General features: G+C 38.0%; 1 protein-coding gene across 10 annotated transcripts in view; it reads right to left on the reverse strand.

Moving 5' to 3' along the window:
* PLD1 (phospholipase D1) overlaps positions 1 to 20,693 on the reverse strand; it is a 204,424-nt gene that overhangs the window by 80,213 nt on the left and 103,518 nt on the right. For all 10 annotated transcript variants that reach the window (XM_072808073.1, XM_072808075.1, XM_072808074.1 and 7 more), the window contains exons 11-12: positions 20,242 to 20,325; positions 4,485 to 4,566 (exon numbers count right to left, since the gene is read on the reverse strand). In XM_072808073.1, the coding sequence (XP_072664174.1) occupies positions 4,485 to 4,566; positions 20,242 to 20,325 (166 nt within the window). The remainder of the gene's footprint in view (positions 1 to 4,484; positions 4,567 to 20,241; positions 20,326 to 20,693) is intronic.

Raw genomic sequence — 20,693 nt, forward strand, 5'->3', positions numbered from 1 at the left:
GTTTCTTATCTCTGCTGAAGTCATGTAACCCAAAGGTCAGCAGAACTCACTTCACAGTGTAAACATGGAATAAACTTCATGAAACCTGAGCTTTAAGAGATGAAAGCTCTGTCCTCTTTTTTAATTAGTTTTGAATCAAGTAGAGTAGACATAATGCTATGCACGGTAGGAATTCTTAGGAGCTTTACATACGCAAAACACATGTAAAGACAACAAAAAATAAGAATTCTTTATAGTTGAAGTCAAGGAGGCTACTTTGAGCCAGATTTTTCTCTAATTATTCAAAGTATAGTAGTCAAAATATTTTCTGAATGCAGCCAAGTCTGTCCACTGCCTAACTTATGCAATCCCAAGAACTACCCTAATTTTATCATTCGCAAGGACTTCCCCAGAGGGCACGATATTTTGGGAAAATGAAAAGTAAAGGACAAAAGGAAATCATATCCTTGTCATTCAAATGTAAGCCATGTGAAAGAGCACAAATGCTCCTATGCCTTTTTTTTTTTTAACCAGTTCCATTTGAAGCACAGTCCTCAAGGTTCAAAACATATTCTCGTCTTCCCAGAAGGCCCTTCTAGTCCAGGACTTTGATAAGATCTTGTTTGATTTTTCTGCCTGAAGATGTGATTATTTGCCTCATTTGACAAACCTGAACATCTTTTCCTCCTGATGATCACCGACTGCAACTCTACAATGTGCCTTCTGATCCAGGACAGAAAGAAATTGTCTGACGACAACATCCCCCCTGAGGACCTAAGCTCCTTTCTCTAAGCCTCCAGGTTACTGCATTTGGAAGATTCTTTTGACATAAGTCCCATCAGAAATATCACATATTTCTAAGGCTGAAATATACACGGTGGGTACAGGAATACAGTTGTCATAACTATGATGCAAGTTATCTCAGCTCTTGGGGCAATAAACGCAGATCTGTGGCAAACCCTGGTATGCCGACTTGACTTGTCATCAGTCTGTAAGTCAAGGTTGCCTTATACTATTTTAAATGATAACACTGCTTATCAAAAGGCCAAAGAAATAGGAAAACACCAACTTGGCTATCACTAGAGAAACAAAATATTGTATTTCTTCCCTAAGAACTGCCATTATAAGAAATGTTTGCCTATATCTTGGCTATGAGGCAGAGACACTAAATTCCTCCCCTTAAATCTACACACTGAGATAGAAAGAAAAAGTCTTTATTTTAATCAGCCTTGTGGACCACAGGACTCATTAACATGAGAATAAATGTTATTTTCAACCTAGTACTTTGTGAAGGTAGTGGCTTTCAGAAACTAAATTATGTGAAGTAGTGATTATAGACATAGAAAATATCAATTTAGAATGGTCCAGGAGGTAAAAATTTATGACCAAAATAATATGGCACAGCTAGATCAAGGAAGAGCAATTGTGCCAAATATACCAGTAGGAAATTAATATTTTAAGTAGTATTACTATTTCCTTAGGAAATTTTTAAAATCATTGTGCACAATCTAAAAATTTAAAGTTTCATGAAGGAGATGAAATTAAAAAGAAGCACCATTATCACACAATAATATTTACTTGGCCATGCTGTTCACCTAGAGGACCTCACCAGGGTTCATGGGCCATTACAGCAAAGAAAAGCCATGCTAGTGATAGAAATGTGAATTGGCCAATAGCCTAAGGGGAAAGCAAACACATGAGAACTAGCATGGCATGGAGGGCCAGGCCTCCATGACAGGGAGACCAACCTCCAGAGGGATTTACTAGCTTTCTGATTTACTCAGATGGCCTGTAGGCACCTCACACTCAAGTCAGCTAGAATTGAGCTCCTTGAGCCTGGATTATCCCCACTTCCTCCCACTGCCAGATTCACCTTCTTAACACACCATCTTGATCAGATCATCCTTCCTCTACTAGGCCCTGTTCCCCAGTAGTTCCCCCACTTTCTTCCATAAAATCCAAACCACTGACTTGGCCCCCAAGCCTCCACATCTGGTTGCAACTACCTTTCCAACTTGACCTGGCATCCTACTTAAGCCAACACTCGGGTATAATCAACCTTGTCACTTTACCATCACTGACCAAGCCTTCAGAATTCTTGCCTCCAGAATGTTTCCTCACCACATTTTCTACACCTAGACACTTCTTCCTTTCGTTTCAAACTTTTTTGACCATTCTAAATGCCCTAAATTCCTCATATTGTGAGGGGCTTTCCCACTAGACTGACCCAATGGTCTCTCTCCCACCTTTGAATCTTGGCACTGTCTCTGTACCCAGCTGACTCTTGAGTTTTAAGCTCTTTCAGGTCAGGAATTGTGTCTTTTATTTATGTACATCCCCATTTGATAAGCCAAGGGCCCTGCACATAGTAGGTGCTCAACAAATTCATGTTGACTGAAACCTACAACAGTGAAGTGTTGGATAAGTACCATAAAGAGGATTTACCAGTATGGCTGACAACTGCTAGGCAAGATTGGAACAACTTAACTACAACTTAACTACAATTTTATTTATTTGAGAGAGAGAGAATGAGAGAGAAAGAACAAGACGGAGCGAGAGAGCAAGCGCATGAGCAGAAGAAGGGGCAGAGGGAGAGGGAGAAGCAGACTCCCCACTGAACAGGAGCCTGACATGGGGCTCAATCCCAGGACCCTGAGATCACAACCTGAACTGAAGGCAGATGCTTAACCAACTGAGCCACCCAGGCACTCAAACTGAAATGGAGTCTTGAGGACAGATGGGAAAGTTGCCATTTCACAGACAGAACCATAGAGAAAGTTATAGCTCATTTAATATATAGATAGAAATTTGGTAAGGCTAGGACTGAACCCAGGACATGAGTCCTTTAGCAAGCCCTCCATGGGCAGGGATGGAATCCTATTCACACACATGGCATCTTTAGTAATTAGTGTAGTTCTTGGGTCATAGGAGACACTCAATAACTCTATGCTAAATTATTTAACGAATATGCAAATCATGCTTTTCAGGATCAGAATTTCCAATCCTGCGAATGGAATTCTGTTGAGACAATGAAATAGACTAGCCACAAAGATGATGCTATTGGGCAGAACATGTGTTTGAAATAAAGTTTATCAGCTTCTTCTTCCATCAATGTATTAGCAGTGGGGTTCGACTCTGTCTATGGATATCTTCAGAGATCTTAAAGCAAGGCATGGGAAAAAGACACTGAAAGAAGGGAGACTCAGTCAGCCCCAGTGACCCAGCAGTTTGGCACTGCCTTCAGCCAGGGGTATGATCCTGGAGACCCGGGATCGAGTCCCAGTCGGGCTCCCTGCATGGAGCCTATTTCTCCCTCTGTCTGTGTCTCTGCCTCTTTCTCTCTCTCTCTCTGTCTTGAATAAATAAATAAGATCTTAAAAAAAAAAAGAAGGGAGACTCATGAGTGGGAAAAGGAAAGGGGAATGTGGAGAATGGGAAAGAAGAAATGAGTCACAACTAAAACAAACAAACAAACAAAACAAAACAAACAACAACAACAAAAAAAAAACGCTACTCCCCACCACCCAGGATCTACAAATGCTAGAATGTTTAATGATAGAATAAGAAAAACTAAGACAATTTCAACTAATAGTAAAAAAGGTCAGCACTTCCTAATTTGGACATGATTAATAATAAATCCAGATCTATTCTAATTCAACTTAATTTAATTTGGTTGAGAGACAGCTATATAATAACATTCATTAGAAATACGAATATAGGGATGCTTGGGTGGCTCAGCAGTTGAGCGTCTGCCTTCGGCTCAGGTCATGATCCCAGGGTCCTGGGATCGACTCCCACATTGGGCTCCCCATGGGGAGCCTACTTCTCCCTCTGCCTGTGTCTCTGCCTCTCTCTCTCTCTGTGTCTCTCATGAATAAGTAAATAAAATCTTTTAAAAAATACGAATGTAAAGTAGTCATTGGTGAGCCTATACTGCTTCAGTTACTTACTTTTTGTACCAAGAAGGATGTACTCAGTGCTCACCCAGAATCTACAGGGTCAACTGGAGAGGAAACAATTTCCCATTTTTACCATGAACTGTCCCATAACTGGAACCAAAGAAACAGCCAATTCTTAATGTCCCTCCTCTTTGACACTCTTCTACATTAGCTTGGCCCCTCTAACTGTAATCATTCTCCTCATAACTTTATCTGTTGCTCAAATGGCAGAATAATGAATAAAATAAAATGTTACATTTCATTTCACCCTTTATTATTCAATAATAAAATCCTGTTACAATGTTTTTGCCCATAAAATTAACTGCCCATAACTGATTAAAAATCAAAAATTAGAGTTCCTAATATAATTCATACTGTGAGTTAGGCGAAAATATTTATGTAGCCAAGAGTAAGAGGAAAAAAAACCAGAACCAAATAAACTTGAAAACATCATGTATTTGACTTTTTGTCAAACTCTAAAGAAAACAGTCATACTTATGTATGAAAGACATTTCAGAGATAATAAACATTTCAAAAATTACATGAGCATGTGTTTGGAATACGTACTGCTTTTCGTTTAAGAATGCAGTCCAACCTCCAACGATTTCCTTCAACCACTGGGCGTTTCAGGAAGATTTCTGGGCTCAACCTGAAATCACAAAACCAAAATTCTAAGAAACTAAAACAAACCATAAAGTTCTGATTGTGTCATAGGAAACAAAGGCAATTTTAGCCCAAATGCCATCATCCACCCGCCCACCCCCCAGGGTGGCAGGTCAAAATTCTGCTATGAGTTCACATACAACTTTAGTTGGGAACAAGAGCCTTGAGCCATTAAAAAAAAAGAAGAAGAAGAAGAAAGAAGAAAGAAGAAGAAAGAAGAAAGAAAGAAGAACAAGAAGAACAAGAAGAACAAAAAAGAGATTTCTTTCTCTCTTACTCACACATGCAAACATATACGCCTATGCAGATACTGTTGATTGCCCAGCCAACAGCCATTCTCCACCTCCTTTCTATAATCAGAGCCTACCTCTTACTGTACCATGTGAATATTCTAAAGACATGCTTTTCCCGGCCTCCTGTGCACCTAGAACATGATGTGACATCATCCTAGACAATAAGATGTGTGAGGAGGTCCACATGGGGTTAATGTGAAAGTTTTTCCTGTTTCTCTCTCTCTCTCTCTCTCTCTCTCTCACACACACACACACACACACACACAAACACACACACAAACACAAACACACAAACCAGGAAAAGTGGCTGTAGGACAGATGCTGTAGGAGGATACAATGCTGAGACAGGGATAGCCATATTGAAAGTCTAAGGGGAAGACCAGAACCCTGAAATCACTCGACCATTCACCAACTTTAGGACTGCCTAACTTTGGATTTCTTATTAAATGAGACAAATAAATCCTCACTCTTTAAGCCAAATTTAGTTTAGCATTCTGTTAATCCAAGCCAGAGTATTCTAATTGATAAAACAGAAACACTGACTTCCTATACCAGCAAGCAGTGTCCACAGGACCCCAAGCCTTTCTGAGCAGGAAAGAAGGCAAGTTTGCTGATAGAGGAAATTTTTCCAATGTAAGAATGGATCCCTGGGCTCTTCTCTGTGGCAGTGCCATAGGCAGCTCAGATTATAGTATAGTCATTTTTTTCCCTTGGGGTTGAGTTCTAAAGTCAGAATCTGACTTAAATCTTTTTTTTTTTTAAAGATTTCATTTATTTATCAGAGAAACAGAGAGAGAGGCAGAGACACACACAGAGACACACTCAGAGACACAGGCAGAGGGAGAAGCAGGCTCCATGCAGGGAGCCCGATGTGGGACTCGATCCCGGGTCTCCAGGATCATGCCCTGGGCCGAAGGCAGGCTCCAAAGCCAAATCCAAGCCACCCAGGGATCCCATTGACTTAAATCTGTATGAGATATAACTCCCCTATAAACAGGAAAAACAAACAAAAAACAATAAAGAAAATTTTGGGGTGCCTGGGTGGCTCAGTGGGTCAAACGTTTGACTCTTGATTTCAATTCAGCTCATGTTCTCAGGGTCCTGAGATAGAGCCTCACATCAGGCCCCACACTTAGCAGGGAGTCTGCTTGAGATTTTCTCTGCCCCTCCTTCCTATGCACTCCCCCTCCTCCCTTTCTGTCTCTCAAATAAATAAATCTTTAAAAACAAAAAAGAAAAGAAAACTCTATCTGCTGAAATGCCAGACCCGAGGGGCAGGAGTCTATACAAAGACCAAAGCCTCAGAATTCTAGACTGAATACTGCCTTGTCAGGGAGTCCTCCAAGCATGTAAAACCAACAGAGTTTTAAGAAGTTAGAGATTTTTTAAATCTTTTTATACTCTATTTCATTCAGTTAAAGAGAAATAAAACCTGAAAGATAAAGTACTTAAACACATAGTGGATAACATAAATAAGAAAACAAATAGTGCAGTGTATGAATTATAAATACTTGCACATTTAATTTAGATTGCAAAAGGAACACAAAAGTAATCTATGTCCAAACAAACAAACAAAAAATGCAGCAATTGATAGCAAAAGATCTAAAATGAATTAAAAAGAGTTTTTTGGTTTTTTTTTAGGTAGAAAAGTGCATTGCTATGCACTGGTTGGTCACTGAAGGTGAAAGACATTTAAAAACATATAGATATTTGTAATTTTAAAAAAAGATTTATTTGGGGGGGGGTGGCTCTGGCGGGGGTATGGAGAAAGGGAAAGAATCCTTAAGCAGACTCCCTACTGAGCATGGAGCCCCATATGGGGCTCGATCCCAGGATCCTGAGATCATGACCTGACCCAAAATCAGGAGTCAGATGCTCAACTGACTGAGCCACCCAGGTGGCCCTTGCAATTTTTTGATGTACACATTAATTGTAAAATCAGAGATCTTCCATTTGGGGGCCACTGTTAATGCTATATTTTGCAATGAAGTCTTTATCATTCTTTAATCTACAAGCATTGTGTACACTGCGTACAGAATATTCTACTAGATACTTTGGAAGATCTGAAGATAGCTCTTGAGGAACCCTCAGTTTTGAGGATAACACACAAAAAGATAAAAGATCAAAATTCATGCTTTAAACAAAGTATAAACAATGTCTCTCTCACTGGCAAGGAGAAAGTCACCATTTGAGTTATGACTCACAAGCATCATGTGAGGATCTTCACTAAGCAACTACTAGATACGCAGAGTTCAAAAGAATTGTATAATAACCACACATTTCATTGAATCTGGGACACTAATATTTATAAGATGCATCATTACTGTTTGTGCCACTGAGAAGAAAAAAAGTATAAGTATAGCTGTGAAATGATCTTGAGAGTAAGATGCATCCTGATTTCAGAGGTATTAACATGTACTTCTACATTAATGTTCCTCTTACAAGATTTTATAGCTTTGAATGTTTTTATAAGAAAGACAACATTTAAAATCAGTGATCAGAGCCTTCACATTAAGAATAAGAAAATAGAGGGGTATCTGGCTGGCTCAGCTGGGAGAACAGGTGACTCTTGACCTTGGGGTCATGGTTTCAAGCCCCATAATGGGTGTAAAGATAACTAAAAAATAAAATAAAATAAGAACTTTAAGAAAAGAGAACAAACTAAACCCGAAGTAAGAAGGAAGAGGATAATAGACAAGAATTCACGGTAATCTAAAACAGAAAATAAACATGGAAAACTCAATGAAACCAAAACTAGCTTTTTGAAAAGATTAATAAAACAGGAAAACTTCCAGCTAGATGAAAAAAAGAAAAAAAGGAGTCTCATAATTCTAGATTCCTCGTATAAGTGGAATTGTGTAGTATTTGTTCTTCTCTATCTTATTTCACTTAGTAGAATGTCCTCCAGGTTCATGCATGTTATTGCAAATAGCAGGTTTCCTTCTTTCTTAAGGCTGAACAATATTCTATTGAATGTAAATACAAAACTTTTTTTATCCATCATCCCTTGATGGATAAAGGTTGCTTCCATGTCTTGGCCATTTTGAATAATGCTGTAATAAGCATGACAATGCATATATTTCTTCAAGATCTTGATTTCAATTCCCTTAGTTAGATGTCTTGAAGTGGGATTGCTGGATCACATGGCAATTTTATTATAGATAAACAAGGGTTGTAATTTTATTATAGATACTAAATACAACAAGGGTTGTATCTATACTTGGCAACTAAGTCTTTATCATTCTTTATTTAATCTGTAAGCATTGTGTACCCTGTATACAGAACTAGGTATTTTGGAGGATCTTAAAATAGCTTTCCGGAGGTCCTCAATTTTGAGGATAATGCATTAAAAATACTAATAATATTCATAGGTGGTAGTACCAGGGCCTGGGGAAAGGAGGAAACAAGACGGTCTTAAACAAAGGGTACAAAGTTTCAGTTATGGAAGATAAGTAAGTCCTAGAGATCCACTATACAGTATAGTGCCTATAGTTAACACTATATCGCATACTTAAATATTTGTTAAGATGGTAGATCTTATGTTAAATGTTCTTATTACAAAAAAATAAAAATAAATAAGGAAGATGGGAGGAAACTTTTGAAGCTGATAGATATATTTATGGCATTGATTATAGTGATGGTTTCATAGATGTATACTTATCTCCAAACTCATCAAGTTGTATATATTAAATACGTGCAGCTCTTTTTGTATGACAATCACACACTAATCAATAAAGTGGTTTTAAAAAAGTGACTAAACACATGGTCATTGAAAATATATAATATATTCTCAGATAGATAAATATGTAATTTTATATATGCTATATCAGGTTTTAAAAATAAATGTATATGAAAGGATTAGAAGATAAAAAACTAAAAATTCTGTTAACTTAGTAAAAAAAAGGAACAGCACAAGTTATCGATATAAAAAATGAATAAAAAAATCACTACAGGGCTTGCAGATATTAAAATGATATTAGATAATAAGGATATATTATAAATAATCTTATAAGAAAAAGATTAGATAAAATGGACAATTTCCTTGAAAGAAATAAGTTACCAAGACAGAAGTAGAAAGAAATTGAAACTTTAGTACTATGTCTATTAAAAACTGAATTCAGAATTTAAAAAACAACACAACTTATAAAAAGGATAATATCTCACAACAAAGTGAGGTTATCCTAAGAATGTAAGGTTGCTTTAAAAGTTGAAAATTGGGACGCCTGGGTGGCTCAGTGGTTAAGCGTCTGCCATTGGCTCCTGTGGAGATCCCAGGGTTCTGGGATAGAGTCCCACATCCAGCTCCCCTCAGGAAGCCTGCTTCTCCCTCTGCCTGTGTCTCTGCCTCACTTTATGTCTCTCATGAATAAATAAAATCTTAAAAAAAAAAACCTGAAAAATCAATTTGATTCACATTAACCAAAAAAAAAAAAAAAAAAAAAAAAAAGATCAATAGAGAAAAAAATGTGACAAAATTCAATACCATTTATAACAAAAACTCTCAAATTATAGGTATAGGTAGAAAGGAATTTCCTCAAAATAATAAAAGGCACCTATAAGAAACCTAACTAAAGCACAATACAATAACTGAATGCTGATTTCTCTCAACAATAAGTACAAGGCATAGATGTCCGTTCTCATTACTGTTGTTCAGCAATTTACTGATGGTCCCAGCAAAGCAATAAGGCAATAACATAAAATAGAAGGTATACAAATTAGGAAGGCATTCACACATCACATGATCATCTTTGGAGAAAATTCTAAGGTATTTACAATAAAGCTACTAGCACAATAAGTGAACTAAGCAAAGCTGTATAATGTAAGATCAAAAAAAAAAAATCAATTGTGCTTCTATATGCCAGCACTGAAAAACTGGAATGTAAATTTTAAAAAATACCATTTAGAGTAACATTTAAAAAATATGAATTACTTGGTGATAAATAACAAAATATGGCAAGACATGTATAGTAGTACCACCTTATCTGTGGGGCATACATTCCAAGACTCCCAGTGGATGCCTGAAATTGCAGATAGTACTAAACCTTATATGCTTATCTTACATATACTATGTTTTCTCCCATACACACATGCCAGTGACAAGGTTTAATTTATAAATTAGGGACAGTAAGAGATTAACAACAATACTAATACAACAATACTAATAAAATTAAGCAATTACGATTGTAATAAAACTGTAATAAAAAGTAAAATAAATAAAATTGTAAATAAAACTGTAATTTATTTCACATGGCTGCTCTTTCCCAAAATATTATATTGTACTGTACTCGCCCTTCTCCTGGTGATGATGTGAGATAATAAAATGCCTACATGATAAGATAAAGTGAATGACGTAGGCATTGGGATGTGGCATTAGGCAGACTATTACTCCTCTTCTGACAATGAGTCAGAAGGAGGGTCCTCTGCTTCTAGATTGTGGTTGACCTCAAGTAGTTGAAACTGCAGAAGGCAAAACCACGGATAAAGGGGGACTACTGAGTATAAAAAGTACAAAACAAAACAAAACACAACAAAAAAATAGTACAAAACATTGATAAAAAAAATAAGATTTAAATAAATGGAGAGATACATGAGAATTCAGGAAGAACAGAGTTTGATATACTTAACCAATGGGGATGTTCCCATTTTTTTCCCATCTGATTCATCAGCCTGAAGGGAGAACCCAGAAGTGGGCAGTGGCACAGGGAGAGAGAACTCAGGTAGGAATGCTCTATTTCAGGCTTGAGGAGAAACAATGGGATCTTCTGGCAGTGATGGGGTAGCAGCAAGAGGCTCACAGGCACCAGAAACACTGAGGGATTGGAACTTTCCAACTAGAAAAGCTGTGGTTCCAAGAGGACAGTGTAAATATCCATTGTTTAGCTCTGGACACAAGTGTCATTGCATAAAGCATATCACAGAGCAGGGAAAATAAAGCCCTACCTTTCTAGCTAGAGGAATGAAAAAAAAAAAAAAAAAAAAACTATAGGGAACCCAAAGTAGTGGCGAGATCATGGAGAAAGCAGAGTTCAGGAAAGCAAGCGCATAAAATTGTTTATGAACTTGTAGCTAACTCCTATGCTGCCCTTGTGTGGATTTGATCCTAAACGTTATACCAAAGTTTGAGAACTGAAATAAGAATCAGACCACTGCCAAGGGATGAAAAACATTCACCATGCAAATGGAAGTGAAAAAAAAAAAAAAAAAAAAAGGCCAGGGTAGCAACCCTTATATTAGGCAAAATAGACTTTAAAACAAAGACTATAGCAAGAAACAAAGAAGTGCATTACATAACAATAATGAAATCAGTCTCAATATTGAAGCACCAATTTGAATTGGTAATCAAGAAACTACTGAGCAGCCCGGGTGGCTCAGTGGTTTAGCACCGCCTTCAGCTCAGGGCGTGATCCTGGAGACCCCAGATCAAGTCCCATGTAGGGCTCCCTGCATGGAGCCTGCTTCTCCCTCTGCCTCTCTCTCTGTCTCTCTGTCTCTCTCTCTCTCCCCCTCATGAATAAGTACATAAAATCTTTTTTAAAAAATTAAAAAAAGAAACTACTAAGAAATTAAAGTTCAGGACTGGAAGGATTCACAGGTAAACTTTACCAAACATTTAAAAAAGAGTTAATACCTATTCTCTTCAAACTGTTCCCAAAAATAGAAGAGGAAGGAAAGCTTCCAAATATATTCTATGAGGCTAGCATTACCCCAATACCCAAACCAAAGCCACCACCAAAAAAGAGAACTACAAGCCAATATCCCTGATGAACATAGATGCAAAAGTCCTCAACAAAATATTAACAAACCAAATCTAACAATATATTAAAAAAATCATTTACCATAATCAAGTGGGACTTATTCCAAGGATGCAAGGATGATTTAATAACTGCAAATCAATCATCATGATACATCACATTAACAAGTGAAAGTATAAAAACTGTATGATCATTTCAATAAATGCAGGAAAGCATTTGACAAGATTCAATATCCATTCACAATAAACCTTGTCAACAAAGTAAGTTTAAGAGAGAACATACCTCAACATAATAAAGGCCATCTGTGAAAAATTCACAGTTAACATCACATTCAATGGCAAAAACAAAGAGCTTTTCCTTGAAGATCAGGAATGACATAAAGATGTCTACTCTCACTACTTTTATTCAATATAGATTGGAACTCAGACAGCTAGCCACAGCAATCAGACAAGAAAACAAAATAAAAGGCATCCAAATCAGTAAAGAAGATGTAAAACTATCACATGGGCTGATGATGATAAGATACTATATATAGAAAACCCCAAAGATTCCATTAAAAAACTACTAGAACTGAAAAATGAATTCAGTAAAGTCACAGGTTACAAAAATCAATGTACAGAAATCTGGTGCATTTCTACACACTAAAAATGAAGTGGTCGAAAGAGAAATTAAGAAAACCATTCCATTTACAAGTGCATCAAAAACAATATAATACCTAGGAATAAACTTAACCGAAGACATAACCTATACTCTGAAAACTATAAAACATTGATAAAAGAAATTCAAGGGGACACAAAGAAATGGAAATACATTCCATGCTCATGGATGGAAGAACAAATATTATTAAAAAGTCTATACTAATCAAAGATTTAATGTAATTTATATCAAAACACCAACAGCATTCTTCACAGAGCTAGAACAAACAGTCCTAAAAGTTGTATGGAGCCACAAAAGACCCCAAATAGCCAAAACAATACTGAAGAAGGAAAACAAAATAGGAGGTATCCCAAATCCCAACTTCAACTAATAAAGCTATAGTAATCAAAACAGTATGGCACTGGCACAAAAACAGACACATAGATCAGGAAAACAAATTAGAAGAAGACCCAGAAATACACAATTATATAGTCAATTAACATTTGACAAAGCAGTAAAGAATATGCAATGGGAAAAAGACAATCTCTTCAACAAATGGTGTTGGGAAAACCAGACAGCTACATGCAAAAGAATGAAACTGAACCAACTTTCTTACACCAAAATAAACTCAAAATGGATGAAAGACTTACATGTGAGACCCGAAGCCATAAAAATCCTAGAAGAGAACACAGGAAGTTTTTTTTTTTTTTTTTTTACATTGGCCCTAGCAACATTTTTCTAGATAGGTCTCCTGAGGCAAGAGAAATAAAAACAAAAATAAACTACTGGGACTAACTACATCAAAATAAAAAGCTTTGCCTAGGGAAGGAAACCATCAAGAAAACTAAAAGGCAACTGGTTCTAATTCACACCAGCAGATGGAGCTGCAGTTAAAGTTTCTGAGTCAAGAGAAACAAGCAAAAATGAACTATTGGGACTTCATCAAGATAAAAAGCTTCTGCACAGCAAAAGAAACAGTCAACAAAACTAAAAGACAACCTACAGAATGGGAGAAGATATTTGCAAATGACGTATCAGATAAAGGGCTAGTATCAAAGATCTATAAAGAACTTATTCAACTCAACAGCAAAGAAATAAACAATCCAATCATGAAATGGGCAAGAGACATGAACAGAAATCTCACAGAGGAAGACATAGACATGGCCAACACGCACATGAGAAAATGCTCCGCATCACTGGCCATCAGGGAAATACAAATCAAAACCACACTGAGATCCCACCTCACACTAGTGAGAATGGGGAAAATTAACAAAGCAGGAAACCACAAATGTTGGAGAGGATGCGGAGAAAGGGGAACCCTCTTGCCCTGTTGGTGGGAATGTGAATTGGTGCAGCCACTCTGGAAAACTGTGTGGAGGTTCCTCAAAGAGTTAAAAATAGACCTGCCCTATGACCCGCAATTGCACTGCTGGGGATTTACCCCAAAGATACAGATGCAGTGAAAGGCCGGGACCCCTGCACCCCGATGTTTCTAGCAGCAATGTCCACAATAGCCAGACTGTGAAGGAGCCTCGGTGTCCATTGAAAGTTGATGGATAAAGAAGATGTGGTCTATGTATACAGTGGAGTATTCCTCAGCCATTAGAAATGAGGGTATTATGCTGAGTGAAATAAGTCAATCGGAGAAGGACAAACATTATATGGTCTCATTCATTTGAGAAATATAAAAATTAGTGAAAGGGAATAAAGGGAAAGGAGAGAAAATGAGTGAAAATATCAGTGAGGGTGACAACCATGAGAGACACCTAACTCTGGGAAATGAACAAGGGGTAGTGGAAGGGGAAGTGGGTGGGGGTTGGGGTGACTGGGTGATGGGCACTGAGGGGGGCACTTGGCGGGATGAGCACTGGGTGTTATGTTATATGTTGTCAAATTGAACTCCAATAAAAAAATTTTTTTAAAAATTTTCTGAGTCTATTCTGGGTGCAGGAGCCCATCTTGCTCCCCACTGAAGCTGGGCAGGAAGGTCTATGTTTATATTTCAGGCTGATGCACCTAATCCAGGACTCATTCCAGATACAGATGCAGTATGTCTAACAGTTGTGCTAATTACATGCACTTAGGAAGATCAAGAATTTATTAGAGTTGGCCATGAGGTAAATAATGAATATAGCAAGACAGAATTCAGAGAAAATCTGCCAGTAAAACCAGACTTTTCTAAGCTTCAAAGGAATATTTTTATATCTACTCCTAACGTCATGAAATTTCACATTATTTGGGAAGATAACACAGAAAAACTGGAAGGTGTAGAGAGCAGTAATCCAAATCCATAATCACTTATTTCAATAGATGCATTATCTTTAGCATCAAAGGGATGGTCCACATCAGAAAACTCACCTAAACGGCATGATTCCATAGAATACCACATGGCCTGCTTGTGACCACTTGCTCTCCTTGTAGTATAAATTAAGCTATAAAAACACACAGAACCTTTTCCCTGAAATTCCATAAGAACACAGTCATGACACAATGAAGAAATTCTTTTAAAAAACATCCTGTAGAAAGTTTATAGGAAAACCAGCATTTGAGCAAATTGTGGAATTTAAATACCACCATTTTTAAGTAAAAAAACATACAAACAAAATAAAAACCCTAAAAGGCCATGAATAGGAGAAGATATTTGCAAATGATTTATCTCATGATAAGGGGTTAGTATCTAAAATATATAAAGAATTCCTATAACTCAATACGCGAAAATCAAATAATCCAATTAAAAAATGGGCAGAAGACATGAACAGACATTTCTCCAAAGAATACATACAGATGACCAACAGATGCAGGAAAAGATGCTCAACATCATCTATCATCAGAGATGTGCAAACCAAATCAAAAGTATAATGAGATATTACCTCACAGTGGTCAGAATGGCTAAAATCAAAAACACAGGAGATAATCAGTGTTAGCAAGGATCTGGAGAAACAGAAACCCTCGAGCACTGTTGGTGGGAAGGCAAATTGATGCGGCCACGGTGGAAACCTGTATGGAGGCTTCCCATAAAGTTAAAAATAGAACTACCCTATGATCTAGTAACTGCACTACTGGGTATTTACCCAAAGATTACAAAAATAGTAATTCAAAGGGATATATCTATAATAGCATTATTTACAAATTATTTAAATTATAGAAGCTGTTGAACTGTCTGTTGACAGATAAATGGATAAAGAAGTGGTGTGTGTGTATGAATATTATTCAGTCACAGAAAATAATGAAATCTTGCCATTTGCAACAACATAGATGGAGCTAGACAGTATAATGCTACGTAAAATAAGTCAGTCAGAGATCACATGATCTCACTCATATTGAATTTGAAAAACAAATGAGCAAGGGGAAAAAGAGAGACAAATCAAGAAATAGACTCTTTCTTTTTTCGAGGAAAGGGACTTTTTTTTTTTTTTTTTTTAAGAAAGGGAGACAGTTGGGGAGGGGGAGAGAGAGGGGAAGAGAGATAGAATCTTAAGCTGGCTCCATGCCTTGCGTGGAGCCCACCTCAGGGCTTGATCTCACAACATGAGATCATGACCTAAGCCAAATCAAGAGTTGGATTCTTAACTGACTGAGCCACACAGGTGCCCTTCACCTTTTTAAAGATTTGAGAGAGAGTGTGTGCCAGCAAGAAGGGGGAGAGGCGGGATCTCCCCATGAGTGGGGAGCCTGAGGCAGGGCTTGATCCCACCACCCTAAGATCATGACTTGAGCCAAAATCAAGAGTCAGATGCTCAACCTACTAAGCCACCCAGGCGCCTCCTGAGAAACACTCCTAACTGTTGAGAACAAACTAGCTGATGGTTACCAGGGGGGGTGAACAGGGGAATGGGTAAAATAGGTGTTAGGGATGAAAGAGTACACTTGCCCTGATGAGCACTGAGTAACGTATAGAACTGTTGAATCACTATATTCTACATCTGAAACTAGTATAACACTGTTAACTGTGCTGGAATTAAGCAAAGTTTTAAAAGAATGAAAAAATCTGTTTTTAAAAATTCTTCAGTTTTACCAATCCTGCCTGCTTCTGACACAGTTAATGCACAGGCTCAGCACAGAGGCTGTGGCAACACCACTCGCAACCCCTATCCCGATAGGCTGGATAAAGAACCAACTATGGTGGACACTCAACATGCTTGCTGCCCACATCCCTGCTGACCAGCGGAAATCAGAACTACCACCACCAAGAGGAAATCTGAGCTAAGCCACGGTCTCTGGATCTGCCCTAAGAGCAACTAGCAATTTAGCAGTGGAGCTCAGAGCCACATCTTGGTGTCCAACCTCATTTTTGGACATACTCCAATGAACACTGGATAGTTAATTCACAGGCGAATGAAGTACAGCAAGCACAGAAAAAGACATAAAACCAGTGATCTTCCGGTTAATCCAGATGAACAAGTGAAGAATGCTCACTAACCTTTATACAGAAACTTCCTCTTATGACATCTTCAATATCCAGTTGGAATTTACTCTTCACCTTAGTTTTCAGATAGTCTGGGCTGTTTAATGGGTCATTGTCTCTTCCAACTCAACAACCTACCTCACAATTTACCTCTCTTCAGAAAATTTCTCCAAACCAAATCTACCCAAATCTGATTACGAATTTATTCAGTACCTCAAAACAGTTCAATCTGCACTCTCAGTGCAGATCTAGAATATCAGATCTAAAAGGAATTTCAGGGGCACTTGGGTGGCTCAGGCCAGTTAAGCATCTGACCTCAACTCAGGTCATGATCTCAGGGACCTAGGTTTGAGCCCCATATTGGGCTCTGCACTCAAAGGGGAGTCTGCTCTTGCTCCCTCTCTCAAGTAAGTTTTTTAAATTAAAAATAAATAAATAAAAGGAACTTCAGACACCATGTAGGGCAGCAGGCTCTCTCTGAGAGGTAGCTCCATGATACAGGGGATCTAGAGCAGACACGCCTGAGTCCCAGGTGCAATGGCACCTGCCAACTGCCTGACTATGAGCAGTTTCGTTACCTATCTCATGAGTCTCCCTTTTCTCAACTCTAACATAGCCTCTGGCACTTGTAAGACTCTAACAAGTAGTAGCTATTATTGTCAGTGTTACTCTGTGCCTTAGAAACACTTGCCCCAAGTCTATGATAGTTAGGTCCCTGAGGTGGTCTGAGCAAAGACCCTCCCCATTTCTCTCCTGGACGACAAGATAGCTTGCCAAGTGGGCTCTACAACCAGTGTTTAATTTCTCTTCTACACTATTGCCAGAATGATCCCTTTTAGAAAACAAATCTGACTGAAATCCCCACTCTTACAAATTGTCAGGGGTTCCCAGTGGTCACAGCACTAAGTGCAAACTCCTTAGCAGATCCCCCATTGCCCTTCACGATTTCCCCCTGACCCATCTTTTCAGTGCCGTCTCCACTTGCCATCCCCAAGGATGCTAGGCTTCAGCTATCCACAATCTCTACCCGCCTCCCAGCTGCTGTGTACTCTCACACTTCTATGGCTTGGTCCTGGCTAACCCTCTGCTGAAAACATTCACCTGACTTCATCTGGTCAGCTCCATCCACCAAGCCCAAGGCCAGTCTTCTTTTTCAAGATGCTTCCACAGTGCCTGTAGGCTCAAGCATTGCCCCTCCTCAGGGCTCCTCCTTCTGCTCTCTTTATCCTTGTCATTCACTTTTACCCCCAATCTGTTGTTCTCCATAGGACTTCCTGACTCTCTCTTGTTCCAGGGTAGGGGCTGCCTCTAGTCATCTTCATGTAAGCATGGCTTAGCTCACTACCTATCACAGAGGGGGTGCTCACTAAAAAGCGCCAGAATGGGACGCCCGGGTGGCTCAGAGGTTGAGCATCTGCCTTCGGCTCAGGGCGTGATCCCACGGTCCTAGCATGGAGCCCTACATCGGACTCCCAGCATGGAGCCTGCTTCTCCCTCTACCTATGTCTCTGCCTGCCTTTCTCTCTGTGTCTCTCATGAATAAATAAATAAAATCATAAATAAATAAAATCATAAATAAATAAAATCATAAATAAATAAAATCATAAAGAAAGCAAGCCAGCCAGCCAGCCAGAATGAATGACTAAATTAACAAGTGAATGGATGGGTAGTTAAATGAACTAAGGAACCGGGAGGGAACCGGGAGGTCCTGGGTTCTCATTTCACCACATCCACCTTTGCTTGCATACTGATTATTTTATAAACCCTATTAGTACAGTTTTCACTTAAGCATATGAGATCTCTTGAATTAGATTAGAAGCTTCTAAAGGACAAGTGCATCTTCTAATTATGCTTTGCACTCTCTCAGATCCAGACATACTAGCTTAAGTTTCTGAATGCCCTCTTTTGTAATACAGCACTTGCATGACAAGAATTTTCACTTGTTATGAGGGAAGTTACAATGAAGGTTTCATTTCAAAGGGAGTGTGGTAATAAGATGTTATCCTAGACAGTTATGGAAAAGAAATAACCTGATTTATTTTCTTCCCAACAGCAGAAAACAGTCAGCGTTCGATCTCTTTAGATGTTTAAATGAGAGCTTGTATTTTAGTGTTCACAACCTTCAAAAAAGATATTTTCTTGCATAAGGCATGAAAACATGGGCTCAGTGAAAAAACTACCTTCAGTATCTCTCATGTCTTCATCAAACTTTCAGAAATATTATCTAAAGGAATGTAGTACGATATTAAGTTTGAATTTATTCTCATAGGTGTTTATAAAGTATTCAACCAAAGAAATAGGTCCTAAGTATGAAACTTTCTTTTATTCCTGGTCATTGAGTGAAAAGACAAAAATGACAATAGAGGCCAAGATTTAGCTCTTCCACACACAAGAGGATAAATAGGTTCACAGACATGCTGACCATCACACATCTTATCTATCCACCCTAAATCAAAGATTCTCAACCAAGAGGGACTCTGCCCTTCAGGGGATATTTGACAATGTCTGAAGACACTCTCACAACCAGGAGCTTGCTACTGGCATCTAGTAGGTAAAAGCCAGACATGTTGACGGTGCTAAACATCCCACAATGCACAGAACAACCACCCATAACAAAGAATTATCTGGCTCAAAATGTCAATAGTGCCAAGGTTGGGAAAGTATGTTCTAGAATTACAGATTTCCATATCACTAAGGCAAAATAGAAGAGAATGAGTTCATATTCCTAATTACTCTCCCCATTCCCCAAAATCTAGAATTAAGAGGAAATAAATTATGATGATATTTTCACAGTTTATATGTAAGATAGCATTTGAAAGGAAACAAAATAGGGAGAAAAAAAGGAACATTTTAACAACTAAATTCTTGGAAGGAAAACATATTTCAGACACATTTATTTCCACTGTAGTCAATTTTGGCATCTGTAATTGGTTTTAACTATACAGGCAGATGGGTAATTGGAACTAAAGTCAAACTATAAAGCCTATAACAACTCCACGAGTACAATTTCCCAATAGCTAAATGAGTTCTGAGCATGGGATTTCCAGTGGCTCTGATAAGCATTGAAACTCTCATGGCTATTTGTAAAGGGGGACAAAAAGTTGAAATCTGATATATCTTCAAAAAAGTTGACCAGGCCTAATCACTCCATAATAAGCAAATGGAATTATTCCAGCTTCAAAGGAACAATTCAGAAGTATATTCACTGGACCCAGTAGCTGAAAAACCAAATGAAGAAGGTACCTAAGGAAGATTGTTTTCTATCGCTCGCTCTTAAAACAGTATTAGCATTGCAAAATAACCTTTACTAAGATGAATATTTGGATTTCTATTTCCAAATGGAAAGATAAAAACAAAACTATTTAAGCTAAATATTTTAATGATATATTTGGAGGTCAAGTTTTTTGAAAAGACTTTTCACTGAAGGCTATTTTAGTTAATTGGTTGAGACTTTGGCCAAACTATCTATGGGTACTGCTGATTTTCGTAATGTATGATTCTGGAACACCGCAGTGCTGTTTTACATTTCTAATTGTAGAGAGCTCCTAACAAAATCCCCATGTATAAATACTAACCACCAATCCGTGATAAAAATCTCTTCTTCTGCTTCTTCCATAGCATTTGCCACATCTTCAAAATACCCTTTGGCATTAACATACCTGAAAGATAAGGTTTTTTGTTTTATTTATTTATTTATTTATTTATTTATTTATTTATTTATTTATTTATTCAGAAAGAAAGAAAACATATCTTATGGCAAAGTAAAAGATGGAAGCCACTGCCTGAGTCTCTACAAAGCCATCAGTTTACTTTGTATAACCAAAGACCAAGGATTGCAAACACTATCATCCGTCTGGTATGCAGGAAGCCCAGTAAGTAGACAGAAGCAAGTAACCAGATTCTGCTGAGAGAACAACAAATTGGTCTCATCCTCACATGAGTCAGATACATGCTCTCATCCTGTTGAACTCACATCATTGTCCTTCTGAGACTGAAAACTGATCAGTTTCCAATCCATGGGTAGAAA

This window comes from Canis lupus, chromosome 31, assembly GCF_048164855.1.
Source record: "Canis lupus baileyi chromosome 31, mCanLup2.hap1, whole genome shotgun sequence".
In the NCBI taxonomy this organism is placed as follows: domain Eukaryota; kingdom Metazoa; phylum Chordata; class Mammalia; order Carnivora; family Canidae; genus Canis; species Canis lupus.